General features: G+C 36.3%; 1 protein-coding gene across 1 annotated transcript in view; it reads right to left on the bottom strand.

Moving 5' to 3' along the window:
- The window catches only part of LOC306868813 (putative E3 ubiquitin-protein ligase HECTD4), an 83,663-nt gene that overhangs the window by 347 nt on the left and 68,076 nt on the right, over positions 1 to 15,240 (bottom strand). Inside the window, exons 66-76 of the mRNA XM_079415196.1 lie at positions 15,076 to 15,199; positions 14,211 to 14,401; positions 13,963 to 14,109; positions 12,392 to 12,511; positions 10,085 to 10,240; positions 9,093 to 9,196; positions 8,776 to 8,997; positions 7,397 to 7,563; positions 6,330 to 6,525; positions 4,593 to 4,815; positions 1 to 2,314 (exon numbers count right to left, since the gene is read on the bottom strand). The exon at positions 1 to 2,314 is cut by the window's left edge and continues 347 nt beyond it. Coding sequence (XP_079271322.1) covers positions 2,178 to 2,314; positions 4,593 to 4,815; positions 6,330 to 6,525; positions 7,397 to 7,563; positions 8,776 to 8,997; positions 9,093 to 9,196; positions 10,085 to 10,240; positions 12,392 to 12,511; positions 13,963 to 14,109; positions 14,211 to 14,401; positions 15,076 to 15,199 — 1,787 coding nt within the window. The 3' untranslated portion in view covers positions 1 to 2,177. The remainder of the gene's footprint in view (positions 2,315 to 4,592; positions 4,816 to 6,329; positions 6,526 to 7,396; positions 7,564 to 8,775; positions 8,998 to 9,092; positions 9,197 to 10,084; positions 10,241 to 12,391; positions 12,512 to 13,962; positions 14,110 to 14,210; positions 14,402 to 15,075; positions 15,200 to 15,240) is intronic.

Below are 15,240 nucleotides of genomic sequence, written 5' to 3'. Positions count from 1 at the left end.
GCATCAGGTGTGTTGGTAATGATGGCTGTACATTACAGAACTCATAACGCAGTTAAATGGTTCACCAGAAATGTTACAACCGATTTCCAGGAAAGATTAGCAAATCCTAGAAAGAACACCCAATTTATATTTCAATTGCAAAACAGTATTATCTTTATAGTCACAGAAAAGTTGAATTTAAATGTAAACTAAATTAAAATAGCCTTTTAAAAACATTTTCTCTTTGGGAGGGAGGGGGTTCAATAAATGACCAAAAAAAATAATAACTAAAGTGATTTGTAAATGGGTTCTCCAAAGGAGATTTTCATGCACTAGAGTTTTGGGAGCAAAATCATCCCTCATAAGCAATAAAATTGACTGCAGCAGTGCCATTAGGTAATGCAGTTGGCAACCTAAAAGTATTCAATGTTATTTTGGCAACCGAGACCATAAACTTAGCACCGCTCCAAACTGAAGAGCATGGCAGGGAGGATCTTGCAGCAAACGTTTTCCGCATCGGAGACCACTCAGAAATGAAATGGATACAGTTCAGCACTCTTTATATTACTATAGCTTGTTTCTGTACATGACTTACCTCAGTTACAGACCTGAGCAGCAAATGTACCTTTAATAATATAGGCAGATATTTGTGTCGTAAGCAGTCTTGCCATTTATAGTTTAAATTCTTAAATATGCTCGATCACATGCGTACTTGTAGTTCCCGGACAGAGCCTGTAGCTTCAGCAGTTCCTTGAAAAGTTTCAATCATTGAGGGCGTAAACCCTTTCAAGCCTCTAAATGGGTAAACCTCGCAAAACCTGTCCAGAACATACTCTGGCATAAGGAAAATTAAGTATAATTTAAGACCGTTGAGATTTACTGGCATTACATTCACGATGATAATTAATTACACAACAAATGTCAGGTGTATTGCCTGGTCGATTTAGAACAAAACAACAGCACCACAAACAAAATAAAAAGGCAAACATGTCATGTGTATTACGGTAAGGAGAATTAGGGGAAAAAATACGAAAAATAAATCCGGTGCATTATTCTAATGTATAGTATTTGAGAATTTAAGAAAAATGCCACAAAAATAAAATGATCAGAGGTGCATTAGGCTAATGACAATTGAAAAATAGGTGCATTAGGGTAATTTTTAATACAAATGCACAAAAAAAAATATCGAGGTGCATTAGGGTAATGACAATTTGTAAGAAATGCAAACAACAAAATATCAAGTGTATTAGGGCAATGAGAAAAAATGGGTAATGACAGTTTGCAAAAAAAAGAAAAAGGGAAAGCACACACACAAAAAACCCAAGCTGCATTAGGGTAATGAGAATTGAGGGAAAATGCAAAAAAAGCAAATAGCAAAAAAAAAAAAATACTGAGGTGTATTATGGTAATGAGAATTGGGGGAATATGCAAAAAAAGCAAATAGCAAAAAAAAAAAAAAAAAAAAAAATACTGAGGTGTATTATTGTAATGAGAATTGGGGGAATATGCAAAAAAAGCAAATAGCAAAAAAAAAAAATAAAAAAATACTGAGGTGTATTATGGTAATGAGAATTGGGGGAAAATGCAAAAAAAGCAAATAGCAAAAAAAAAAAAAAAAAAAATACTGAGGTGTATTATGGTAATGAGAATTGGGGGAATATGCAAAAAAAAACACATTCATGGTACAAAGGGGGGTTATTTTTTGGACATGTTCTTGACTGGTTTCGTGAGATTCACCCCAAATGTATATTGAAAGATGCAAGTATAACTTTGAGCCGAACGTTCAAGTCCTTTGCAAAGCCAAATTGGGCATCTCTGTAGATGAATGTGTGTCAACAATCACTGTCACTGAAGGAGAGAAGGCAGTGGTTGAGGCACACTGGGAATGCAAAGATGAAAGACTGATTAAATGAGAGAAAGAGAGATTAAATGTTTAAAAAGGGAGAAAAGCAGTTACAGTGCCATTTCCTTCACATTTGTTGATGAACAGCAAATGTAGGTCATTTTATAAAACTGTGGCTTACTCTTAACCGCCGCAAGCTGCTGTCAAACTCGCCGCCCTCCGTCAAACACACGCAAACGCTAGTCTCTGTAAAGGCAAATTGGTCTGGGCTGATCAAGTTCCTTCATGACTATTGTTGAAAAAGAAGTGAGAACTGAAGTAATCACTTAAGGTCGTGTGATTTGAGAAATCACGTTTAACCGCTGAGAGGATCCTCGCGATAGTGGATAGCATAGCGCAGCTTCTCCAGCATCACGTCGAGGGAAGAGTACTGCGGCAGCTTGACCATGAACATGCAGGTCTCCACGCGAATGTAACGCAGATCTGGTGAACCTGAAACAGAGAAACACACAGAGTTCATAGCTTCAGAACAATCTTAAACTAATGAAATCATATTCCTTTAACCACTTTATTTAAATACTCATATAGCGTTTTAGAACCGTTTTTCTATTGTCAGTTTACATTGTTTCACAGCTATGGAAGCTTATTTCCATAACTTGCTTTTTTACTAGGGGTGGGAGAAAAAAAAAATCGATCCATCGATGCATCGCGATTCTCTCTCCAACGATTGGGAATGGATTCTGAGCTTAGTTTTTAACCAGATGAGCGATGACGCCGAGCTTGCTTTAGAATCATCCAATTCCTCACACATACACCACTTGAACCTTCCATAAAATAATCTTTCATAAAGTTCAGAAAGGTTGACATTCACGGGCTTCATTGCACAGGATGCGCTGTGAGAGAAGCGTGCTTTGTTTGATGTTACACTTGAAGTGTGCGGTCTCGCCCCTCTGTATTTTCCTTAAAAATGCTCTACGAAGTCAGAATTTATGTGGTTTGGAATGCAGTGGACTTATATATTGAAAATATGAACCTCACTAACAGAAGGCTGCTTTCAATTTCAAAAGCTGACGTGTGCTTTGTTTGTGTAACCGCTCACGCATGCAGCTGTGGTTTAAAGTACTTGCGTCTCAAAATTATTTTATGACGCAAAATTAATGTCTTAAGGGATTAAACGGACAGGACAAACCACATTACTTCTTATATTTTAAAAGAGATCCGTGTGTGAATGCAGCTTAATATATCTCCCGCTGTCTATGGTGTAATAGTAAAAAAACTACAGTAAAGATGCAGAAAAATCACTCTCAGTTCTTGAATGGAAAACATTCAGATAATCTTAAATACTGAAAGCACTCTTTGTCCTCATTATTTGCTACTTGCTTTTATTTTTTGAAGTTATATTAGTTTAAAATTCTTAAAAATTTTTTTTTAGAAAGTACTTAATTACTTATGTAAGGATATGTAAATGTAAGGATTTTAAAATTCTCAAGTCTGTAAACTAATCAAGAATCAAGAATCGTTCTGGAATCGGATCGTGACTCCCAGAATCGGAATGGGATCGGATCGTGACTCCCAGAATCGGATCGGATCGTGACTCCCAGAATCGGAATCGGATCGTGACTTCCAGAATCGGAATCGGATTGGATCGTGACTCCCAGAATCGGAATCGGATTGGATCGTGACTCCCAGAATCAGAATCGGATCGTGACTTCCAGAATCGGAATCGGATTGGATCGTGACTCCCAGAATCGGAATCGGATCGTGACTTCCAGAATCGGATCGGATCGTGACTCCCAGAATCGGAATCGGATCGTGACTCCCAGAATCGGATCGGATCGTGACTCCCAGAATCGGAATCGGATCGTGACTCCCAGAATCGGAATCGGATCGTGACTTCCAGAATCGGAATCGGATCGTGAGGTGACTAAAGATTCCCACCCCTATTATTTTACGCGTAATTGTGACTTTTTCTTATAATTCTGACTTTTTTTTAAATATTATATACATATTTTTTTTAATATTAATTTCTATCAGTGTGAACTGACCACCACATAGAATATGAAGAATATCAAAAACTTCAGGAGTCGGCTGTCCACGGCAGTCCTTAAGATACCACCACAATAACACACTCAGCAAAATATCGTCTAATTATCATTATCAATAAAATCCCAGAAAATATAGAGATTTATTTTTTGTCAATATCGCACACCCCTATTTAAGCGAACCTCTTAACGCTGAAAAAGGAAAAAGTGCACTTCTTGTGCAAAAGTTTCTCTAATGCTCTTCAGCAGTGAAACCATATTTACGTATAAACCTTAGCTACACCTGATACTCATTGCAATCATTATTTTCTATTATTGCACTTAATATTGTAATATGACTTAATGTTAATAGAATGCATTTTTTTGTAAAAGTCTGTATCTGCGGAAAAAGCCCATCATATTCTTATAGTCAAAAGATAAAAAAAAAAAGCTGAAAACTGTTTATGAATGTGTTTATCACCTTTTATTTGCCTTTTGGTTATCTTAGCAGGATGGTTTTTCAAATTGGAAATAAATTATATACAGAAAGTGAGTAAAGAATGTTCTTCAAATCCTGTTATGATCACTAAAGCCGTCTACACCACTAAATAAATCTCTTGCATTGTAGTGTAACTGCACTTTGTTGTTTCTGATGGCACAATTCATGAGAGTACAGAATTTGATGGGCATTTCTGTTCATTTCTGGCCCTGATCTGCGATCATGTCAACAATGAATGTGTGACACTCACCCACCGCCCCATCTGGCGGGGCGATCTTCATGGGGTAGGGGGGCACGTGAGCGGTGTCAGGGCCGCCGTCTTTACAGGGGCAGGTGAAGGGAATTCGCTCCTGGTTGCAAGCGAACTTGATGAACTTGCTGAGCTCCTCCTGCGTGAACATCTCGAGCGCGGTCCAGAAGAACTCAATGTGCTGGTCCGTCTCCATCAGTCCCACCTGATACATAGTGTGAGCCTGGATTGACGTGACCAGGAGAATGAGTTCGGTTAGTTAACTAGCTGGACGGTCCTGTTTGTACATAAGTGTCAATTTGGTAAGCAAACGTGTAAAAAGGTGCATAATGTACAGTCAGTGGCATGTAAATGAAATTAAAATGCATTGTAATTTAAATATACATTAAGTGCAATTAGCTGAACTTTATAGTGCTTTTGACACTCTTAGTTAGAGTTCACCCAAAAATGAACATTTGCTGTTAATTTACTCACCCTCAGGCCATCCAAGGTGTAGGTGACTTTTCTTATTTTTTTAGGTGAATTGGTCTTTGGTGATTCATAAAATGCAAGTCAAGCCACTGGCACTTTGAGAGTCAAAGAAAGCATATCAGACAACACAAAATTAATACGGGTGGCTCCAGACGATATATTGAGGTCTTATGAAGCGAAACGACTGGTCTGTGCAATGAAAATCAACATTATTACCGTTAATCCAGAGCCTTGGGCAAACTGGGAAAATATGATTCTTTTCTGCGAACTGGTTCTTTCGGACAGTTCGTTTTAATGAACTGATTCAAATAACAGTTCACCAGTTTGTTTATGTAAATACGCAATCACGCAACATACACGCAATTATATATCCAATAATGATGTGAAAATGTTAAATTGGCCGCTTCATTCAAGAGCTCGGTTCATGCATGCTCATATCAGAGCTCATCCGAGTCGAACTGTTTCCTCAGTTCAGTGACTGCTGGAGGAACTGAATCAGTTCATTCATCACAGGATCAGATTCGCTGCTATTTTGGCTCATTTCCAGTCTGAGTGGCTGTCAGGCGTCTGAAAGGGAGTAACTTGAAAGTTTGACTGAGTAACTTGTAGATCTGTGCTGCTCGAGCTGCGAACTGTTTCAGACGCTTCAGTTCAGGTTCAACTATAATAGACAACATTTGAATCAAAACCTTTCATCAAAGTGGTCCTAAAACCTAAATGCGTTCTTGTCTTAGGACAACTTTGATGAACTTTTTTGATCCATTTCAAATGTTGACTGCTGTAGTTCAATAAAAAGAACAGTTTCAAAAAAATTATTAGTTTGCGAACCGGACACTTTGAACTGTTTGCCTGGAGCTCTGGATCACAGGTAATAATGTTGTAAATAAGGTTCAGTTTCTTGCACAGACCGATCGTTTCACTTCATAAGACCACAGTATATCATCAGGAGCCCACGGGTATTAATTTTGTGTTGCCTGTATATGCTTTTTTGACTCAAAGGGACAGTAACTGCTGACTTGCATTGTAAGAATTACCAAGGATCATGGTTTCAGCTAAAAATCTTCTTTACTGTTCAACTGAAGATAAAAAGTCACCTACATCTCGAATGGCCTGAGGGCGAGTAAATTAACAGAAAATTGAATTTCTGTGCGAACCATCCCTTTATGTGCACTTATTTTTCACGAGGGACTAGAAGCAAGTCAACAAAGATAAAGGCAAGCTGTAAAGAAAGAACAGGAGCTGGAGTTGAGTGGTTCAGTGTCTGACCTTGAGGAACTCCAGGTTGATCTCCGGCAGGCCGCAGGTGCGCAGCTCCACCTCAGCAGGGCTCAGTAAGGTCAGGAGCTGCTGCGGTATGATGGAGCCCAGGCCGGCGCGGACGGCCGACATACACTCCACATTCTGCAACTCCTGCAGGCGCAGATCCCGCACCGCTCGCACATACACATCTTTATTCTCCCAGCTGAACACACACACACACACACACGTATTATAACTTCCCAACACATTTAAAAACCACTTAGTATTTCTTTATTCAAGAATCCCTGCAATAAGCATACTACATCCATTTTTGAGTCTAATATAATGTAAAGCTTCATGAGTAGTATTAAAGGTATAATTCACCCAAAAATGGTAGCCATTGACTTCTATAGTATTTTTTATATAATATGGAAGTCTATGGCTACCGTCAGCTGTTTGGTTACATTCTTTAAAATATTGCATCGGCTATTTGCAAGAGTAAACAGCATATTTTCTTAGTGATATGCTATTTACACTAAAGTAAGTGCAAATAGTGAGAGTTTCTCTATACACTATGTAAAAGTAGCTGGATTTTCTGCTATTTATACTAATTCTTGCAAATAGTGGCAAATATCTGCACCTCAGTGTTGTACATTATAAAACAGGATACAATAATAACATATTGAGTGTAAATTATAATTTCAATTCAAATTATTAAATGGATGCCACTTTATTGGGAAAATAAAGCCCTCCCTGCACCTACCCGATACTTTATTTTCAACTTTTTGATTATTCCCTATATTTTTACTGCAAATGAATGCCAATCCGGTGTGGTACGAGGGAGAAGAAAGAGGTCGGCAAAAGACGGATTCGAACTCGGGTCGATCACACCAAAAAGACTACAGTATGCGATTCACCATCTACGCCACTGGAGATGTTTTCTCAATCGCCTCTGCCCTAAAATATCCTCTTTTATGTTCAACAGAAGAAAGGAACTCATACAGGGTTGGAACGAATTGAAGGTGAGTAAATGATGACAGAATTTTATTTTTGGGTGAACTGTCCCTTTAAATGGGTCAGTCGATGGCTCCTACCTGACCGCGATGTCACGTCCTCCATGGCACAGCTCTACTTCCTCTCCGGTCATGGTGATGTAGGTGAACGTGCAGCAGGGACGGCTCGGTGAATCCGGGCTCTCGCCCAAGTGGCTCTGCGAAGAGACTTCAGCACATAACGCTTCCAGCTCCGCCTCATCGGCCAGCTGTGACGATACGAGAACAAGGCACCGGGTTCAGGATCAAAGCAGGAAGTGAATACACTTGTGAAGTACAGCATACTTTTAAAAAGTGGACTTATTAGGGAAATTATATATTTAAGTATGAACCGAATGTAATGCTTTCTGACACTTAATTGCATGTCAGTTGCAATTATATGAAATGTATTATAGTTAAATTTATGTTAAATGCAATTAGTTGAACTTTAGAGTGTTTTATGACCTACTTATATAGGACTTTTATTGTACATTTTTATATGTAATTTCATAATTTATGGTACACTATACTTTAAGAAATTAACATTAAAATTATAATCAAATACTTGCTTTAGTATGTTAGTGAAAGTCAAAATAAGTGTACTTTTTTAAAGCATGACAAACGATTATTAAAACAATGATTTGAAATGTAAAGTAAAAGTTTTGACATTATTACAAAGGTCACTTTCTAAAAGTGTATTAAGTGTGTTCTCTTTAAGTCACTTAAGTGGCCTTTTATTTCATTAATATATTATCTGCAGCAGTGCTATTTTAATATCATTAAAATAATAAAAACTATAATACTATTTTGAATCAGTATTTATATTTTCCATTTTCCTTTTCATTTTTGTTACTTTTTTTGTAAATTCATTGGGTGTTTTTGTCATTTTGAGTATTTTTGTCTATACGTTTTTTTTTTATTAATTTGTATTAATCTTAATTTGTATTAATTATTTCAATTTGAGTTATTTTAAGTACATAAAGTTAAACTAAAAATGAGAAATGTTGCCTTTTTATTATAGTTACCATTTATTTTATTTCAAGTAACAAAAATGTTCTTTATTATTATTTATATACTTTAGTATTTTATTATTTTAGTTTCAATTTACTATAAGAACCCTGATGTGCAGCACAGTTTATTATATATATATATATATATATATATATATATATATATATATATATATATATATATATATATATATATATATATATATATGCACGCACACACACAAGATCTGAAGCACACAAGTGCACATTCAATACAATTAAGTGCTCTTTTTTTCACAAAGGTATTAAAGGAATCAATGCAGAATCGAAGATCCTGGGATGAGAAAAACAATGTGATGCGTCACATTACACTTCCTCCAAAGACAGAAAATAATCACATTTTGCTTCAGGAAATTGGAGGCTATACATTATATAATATTAATTAAAGTTTACATTCTCAAACTTCTTGATGTAGTTGTATGTGAGCAGGTCGGCTTCTCGAAAGTCAGATTCTGGGTCGAGTGCTTCACCGACCAGACCCTTCCAGAAGGAGCCGAGCAGATCCAAAGGCAGAGGCACGTCCGCCCGGATAGCAATGCCCAGCAGCTGGCCAAAGAAGTTCAGCAGCTGCTCTTCAGCGTAAGTGATGGGGCACGGCGTCAGAATGTACTTCCCCTGCAACACGAGTCAAGCTGTGTCAACATCCTGTAGCACTTAAAGGAAGGTGGAAAAATGCTGTGAAAGCCAACAGATCAAACATGCAAGTGCACCTTATTGCGATTTGCTGCAGCGCTGGGACACGGGAGGAGAAGAGAGAGCGCAGAACTCTGCAGCTCCTTACAGACTTGCCACAAGAAATGCCTGAATGAGCCGCCTGAGGAAACATACCACAAGCAAGAAGCATATTGTTATTATTAACTAAGACTATTAAAAGTATAAAATAAATATACTAATAAAATAACTAATACAAATGTCAAAAGCACATAACAAAATGAGTAAAAATTTAACTAAATTTCAGATTAAAACTGACCAATATGAAAATACAAGTTATTTCAAAATATTAATAAACACTGTAAATACAACTAGAAATACAGTTGCTTCATTCATTGCTTAGTACACTATAAACAAATAGAAAATATAACTATAAAATTCATTAAATTATAATTTAAGGATATACTTCTTTTTGCGAGCAAATAAAACAATGAAATTAAAACTAACTGAAATAAATAAAATATAAATATTAAATGAAAAACTTAAATGAAAATTAGAAATTGAAATACTGAATAACTGAAATAAAATGTTGAAGTACTAAAATGACAAACTAAAACTTAAATAACAAATAAATCTAAATAGAAATACTTAAAAAAAAAAAAACTTAAAATATTTGTCGTTTTAAACAACATTACTAAACTTGCTAAAAATGTAGTTAACTTTGTCCAGTGTTATTGTATTTGTTATTTGTATTGTAACTAAATTAAAAATCATTTTTGTTAATGGAAATTAAGCTGACATAAAATATAAATATTAGATAAAAACCAAAAAGCTATGAATGCTGCCTTGGCATCAAACGGAAATAAAATAATTTTAAGTTCTAAAATGACTAAAACTAACTAAAATTAAAACTGAAAATATAAATAGAAAGGCTCAAAATGTTAAATAAAGGTAAAATTCCACAAGGAATAAAACAATGCTGTACGTCACACAAGGAAGGGTTGTAATTTTGGGAGAGTGACTGATTTAGTGTTTAGTGCGTGACACTGACTGGTGCCGTGGACCTCCTCCCCGGTGAAGCGGATGTTGAAAGCGTAGGTGGGGTCTCCTCCGCTGGCGATCCGAACACACAGCTGAGACGAGGGGACGCAGGACAGCTGGCGCGCCGCCTGGCAGAAGTATGTGTTCTCCGCTGCACGCATCTCACCTGAGAGACACAGATCTGAGTAAAGAACCGATGGCACAGACCCTCGTCTGCAGGGTTACAAGTAACGCCAGTTACATAATCAGATTACTTTATTCAAGTAACTAGTAAAGTAACACATTACTTTTTAATAACTTTTAGTTACTTTGTTTTCCCATGCATTGACTGACATTTCTCCTGTCCGCATGTTCAGAGGAATCGGGAGAAAGTGCAGAGGCATTCATTGTGTGCTTAGTTCTAGACTAATTTACTCATCTCACTCGCACAAAAACAGATTCAGTATTCCTCAAAATGAATAACGAACAGTGAAATGCAAAATCTTAATATGATGTAAATCTGCAATAATTAAATGGTAAGTGAGACAAATATCCTTTTATGTATTTAATCCCATTTTATTACATAATGTCTTTGCTGCTGAGCTTTGATTATTAAATTCAATCATACTATTAAGCAAAAATGACTTTAGATAAACTAACAGACGAGAATTGACTTTTCCTCCAGCCTGAGGCTTATTCATTTCACTTTTTGGTGTGAAAGGGCTTTTAATTTGACCAAAAATAGAACTTTTTATATTAAAAACAAACAAGGTTTGAAAAGTAATGCAAAAAGTAACGTAATGCAAGGAATTGTTAGATGCCAGTGTTGTAGCTATACCAGGGCTCCAAACTGCGACTAAAATGGTCGCATTTGCGACCAAAAATATTAATTTGCGAGTGAAGTTTTTGCTGAGGTCGCCACTGGCGACTATATATAATTTGCATGAAAGGACTTTTTTCCCGATTGTTTTGCGCTCACATCTTTTGTTATGGTCACGTATTAAACTTACATAAGACGATGCGCATCAAAGTTTTACTGGAAAAAGAGTTTCAAACAGTCCTCGTCTCTGCCGCACACAGTCTGCTGAACGCAGTGAGAGAGACCTGAAAGGTGATAATATAAACACCAGTACCCCGCGTCCACACGGTCCGTGTATGCGTCCGGATCGCGCGAGCGGAGAGTATCGCACTTAATGCTCAGGCGCGATCTCTTTAGCACCTCAGTTAAAGCAGCAAGTGAACCCATTATATATTTCCATTTACTACTATAGTATGAAATGAACATGATCAAAAGGTAGGCAATAAGAAAGCCTATAGTACAACTTACTGAAATGTTTTATGTAAAAGCTCATTGTTTCAAACTGAGGAAATGTATAAAGCTTGTAAACATTGCATTGTAATATATTTACCTCAGAATAACCACTCAGTGTCCATAAACTCATCAGTCAGCTAGAAAAATAACTATAAAGAGGAGCGTTTTGCTATATTTATGCGCTGTTGCATATTAATATTTTTACTTATTGTGTTGTACATGATTCAACTCCTCCTATAAAATTGCATTTTACTAATGAAGAAAAACAGACTGAATGTGTGAAAGACGTGACAACATTTATAGGATGCACTGCACTCAGTTGCCAAGTGATGCATATGGTCCATGATATTGGTACAGATTCTGTGTAACGAACAATTCTTTGTGACTGTATATTTCAAGTTGTAAAAGACATTTAATTCACACTTTAAGTGAACCTTAGTCCCCCGGTCGACCTGATCATCTACAAGATGGATTAAAATGCTGATAAAGCCTAGAAAAGATAAGACATAAACACATGACAAAATGATTGAAATGTTAAAATAGGGGGGAAAAATAAAATGATAATAATAAAATAAACCACTTTTATTCTGTGGCACCTAAAAAAATAATTTGGCGCCTAAGTTTTTCTTTTATAGGAGCCAATGGCTCCTTACTCGATTTTTTTGTCTGGAGCCCTGAGCTATACAAAGATTTGATTTCAAAAACAGTAACATAGCTATTAAATGATTTCATGTTAAGTTAACCCTGCCTGGTATAAATGTTTGAATGTGATAAACGGTTTCAAAACTTTATAAATTTGGAAACGTAATCAAATATAATCAGTTACATTAATAAAGTAACTGAAATAGTTCTACTACTTATTAGATTTTAAACAGGGTAACTATCTGTAACCTATAACGTTTCCAAAGTAACCTTCCCAACACTGGTTACTTTCTTAGGGAGTAATGCAATATTGTAATGCATTGCTTTTATAAGTGGCTTTCCCCAGCACTGCTGGTCTGTGTGAGCGACGCGGCATTGGTTTACCTCCCACTATCTCCAGCGGGTCCAGTGTGATCTCAGGAGCGGCGTGATCCGCTGTGCGCTGGACGGTTGCGTTCAACACTCGGTTCATAAAAGTCACTTTGGTGTCGTAGAAAATCAAGCCTGCAAATGAGATCAAGAGAAACAAGATTAGTGTTTATTAGAGGCGTTCTCTGCTGAAGATGTTATTTTTCCTGGTTTCTTGAGTTTGGTTGGTTTTAGTTAGTGTGTTTGTTTTATGTTTTTTTCGCATCTCCTTAGGAGAGTAAAGTATTTTAGCTTAAATAAAATGTGTTACCTCCCACAATCCCTAGACGCCAAGTAATTAGGGCGACGTAACACTGATGCTTGTGAAAAAGAACGGCTCTTAATTGTATTGAATGTGCACTTTGTAGTGTGCTTCAAATCTTTTCATTTTTAAAAGACCGTACTTGCAGATAATGTAATACTAATGGAAAAAAAGGCCACTTACTTGTACTTAAAGACACTTTTATAACAGTTAACACACATTAGTGTACTTTAAAATACACTTTAAGTCCTTGTTTTAATAATCTTTTGTCGTGCTTTAATGAAATTATTATTTTGATCTGTTGACTAACCTACTAAAGCACATGGAAAGTACTTGATTATCATTTTAATTTAGAATTAATATATTTATATATACTTGATCAGTAGAAAAATTAGTAATTATAAATATATTTAAATACATGACATACAAGTCTTATTAAATGCTATATTTTAAAGTATATTTTAGTTAATCAGAAATGTTTGTCAGTGCATTCGGCAGTACTTTAAACATATTTCAAACACAATAGAATTCTGAATTTACACAAAAACGTACTTAAGTCCTACTTAAGTGGATCAAAAACACTCTAAAGTTCAGCTACTTGCATTTTAAACTATAATACCTTTTCATTTAATTGCAATTAATATGCAATTAAGTATTACATAGTTAACATTACATTCAGTTCACACTTAAGTATATTTTTTTAAATTAATGCTCTTTTTGAAAGTATGCTAAAGTGTACTTTTTCCTCAAGGGATTTTATCTTTTTTTTGTCAATTTCATTTGCAAAAAATCTCTCAGAATAACAAAACATCCTACATTTATGAAACATAGTGAGAAATCACCTTTATTATGAAGCACTTTGGGCGTAATTTAGTACAGCGATGGTATCAGATGGTAATACCGTGGTATTTTAATAATATACTATGGTGTTTAATGCTTAACATTCACGAACACGCTTCTCCAAAGCGCTTCAAAGAATACTATGGTATCACCACGGTACTAAAGCATGTCAAATGCCAAACAAGGATATCCAAAAACATTTTCGAGTTACACAAATAAATGGAAAACTTAATAAAAAAAAAAAAAAAGTGTATTAAAATCATTACGACAAACACAATGCTGCTTCATTTCATACGGCCAAGAAAATAATACTGATCACAAATATTCAATATATTGAAAATAATCAATATATTCCCCAGCCTTTCCAAAAAACATGGTACTTTTTGGTAGTCTTCTATATAGCTACTAAAGAAACATTCGTGTGCCTGTGTGTTCGACGACTGACCTTTGGCCTCGCACAGAAGCGTCGCGATGCTGTTTTGATAGGTTTGCGTCAGCCTCAGCTCGACTAACGGCAGGAAGAAGCTCTCCAGCGTGCTGTTGAGCGACTGCAGCAAAGCAAACCGCAGACGCAGACTCTCCACTGGAACGCCTGTGTGATCAGAGTTACCTTCAGTGCACACTGGGGCTAAAGCATGCTCACTCTACAGCTCATAATCCAAATCTAACAGCGTAATATGGACATGCACTTGCCTAATAAGCACGCGACCTGGGGGTCAGCGGTGTCCTTGGCGTCGAGGTAAACTTCATGAGGATGTAAGCGGGCAGGAGTGATGGCCAGGTGTCGGCAGAGACGGTTAGCAAACTGGACCAGCGCAAAGTCCATCTCAAAGGACCATTTTCTACTGGCTTTCTGAGCGTGTCGGGAGTCGATGCACGTGCATCTAAAACAAAAAAACACCATTAAGCTCTTCAGAGAGTTGCATTCATTATCCTAGTCATTTAAAAAGACTTTCCCAGCATCTTTAGTCTTTTGAAAACCAGAAGAAGAGAGACATACAGCAGTATGGATATTTAGAGGCCTATTCTCAAGAACAAAATGTTTGCAAACTGCTATTTTCTTACTTAAGAAAAAACATACAAATATTTTGCACAACAAAAAATCTGAAAAAATCATTTTTAGGATAAAATTCTTAAACACAATTTTTAAAAAGCATTGTAAATAACTAAACAAAAGTGACCTCCAACTGGTCTCAAATCCCTAAAGGTAATGTGTTTTTTAATTATTTATTTTATTAATTTATTGAGCATTACAACATAACAGTAGCTACATATAATACACATTACTAGTACCAGAAATGTGCTTGTTCTCTATAGTGACACCAAAGATCGATAAAGATGCATGAAGTGTCTCTTTGCTGAATTTAAAACCCAATAAAAACGAGTCAAACAGAACCTTGTTATTAATTTTATAATTATGATCATTTCCGGAAGCATAAAAGAGCAAAAAAGATGTAAATGAATACAATGGCTCTTTAAAAAACTACTTAAAATACACAGTGCATTAAAACACGTTTCCCAAGTTCTGGATTACAAATCAGGTGCTACGAAAACAAACCTTTCAAAGTGCAGGTCATAACCGCACGCCAGGATCGCCCGCCAAACACTGCGGATATCCTGCTTGGCTCTGTCTAGAGTAAACTTGTGGAAACCTTCCAGGGTCAAAAACTTCTCTTCTGGCACTGATGGACAGAGGAAGGGTGAGGTGTTCAGATTTATGAGC

This window comes from Barbus barbus, assembly GCF_936440315.1.
Source record: "Barbus barbus genome assembly, chromosome: 1".
Classification (NCBI taxonomy): domain Eukaryota; kingdom Metazoa; phylum Chordata; class Actinopteri; order Cypriniformes; family Cyprinidae; genus Barbus; species Barbus barbus.
The sequence above is the reverse complement of the archived record's forward strand: the minus strand, read 5'-3'. Positions and strand labels throughout refer to the sequence as shown.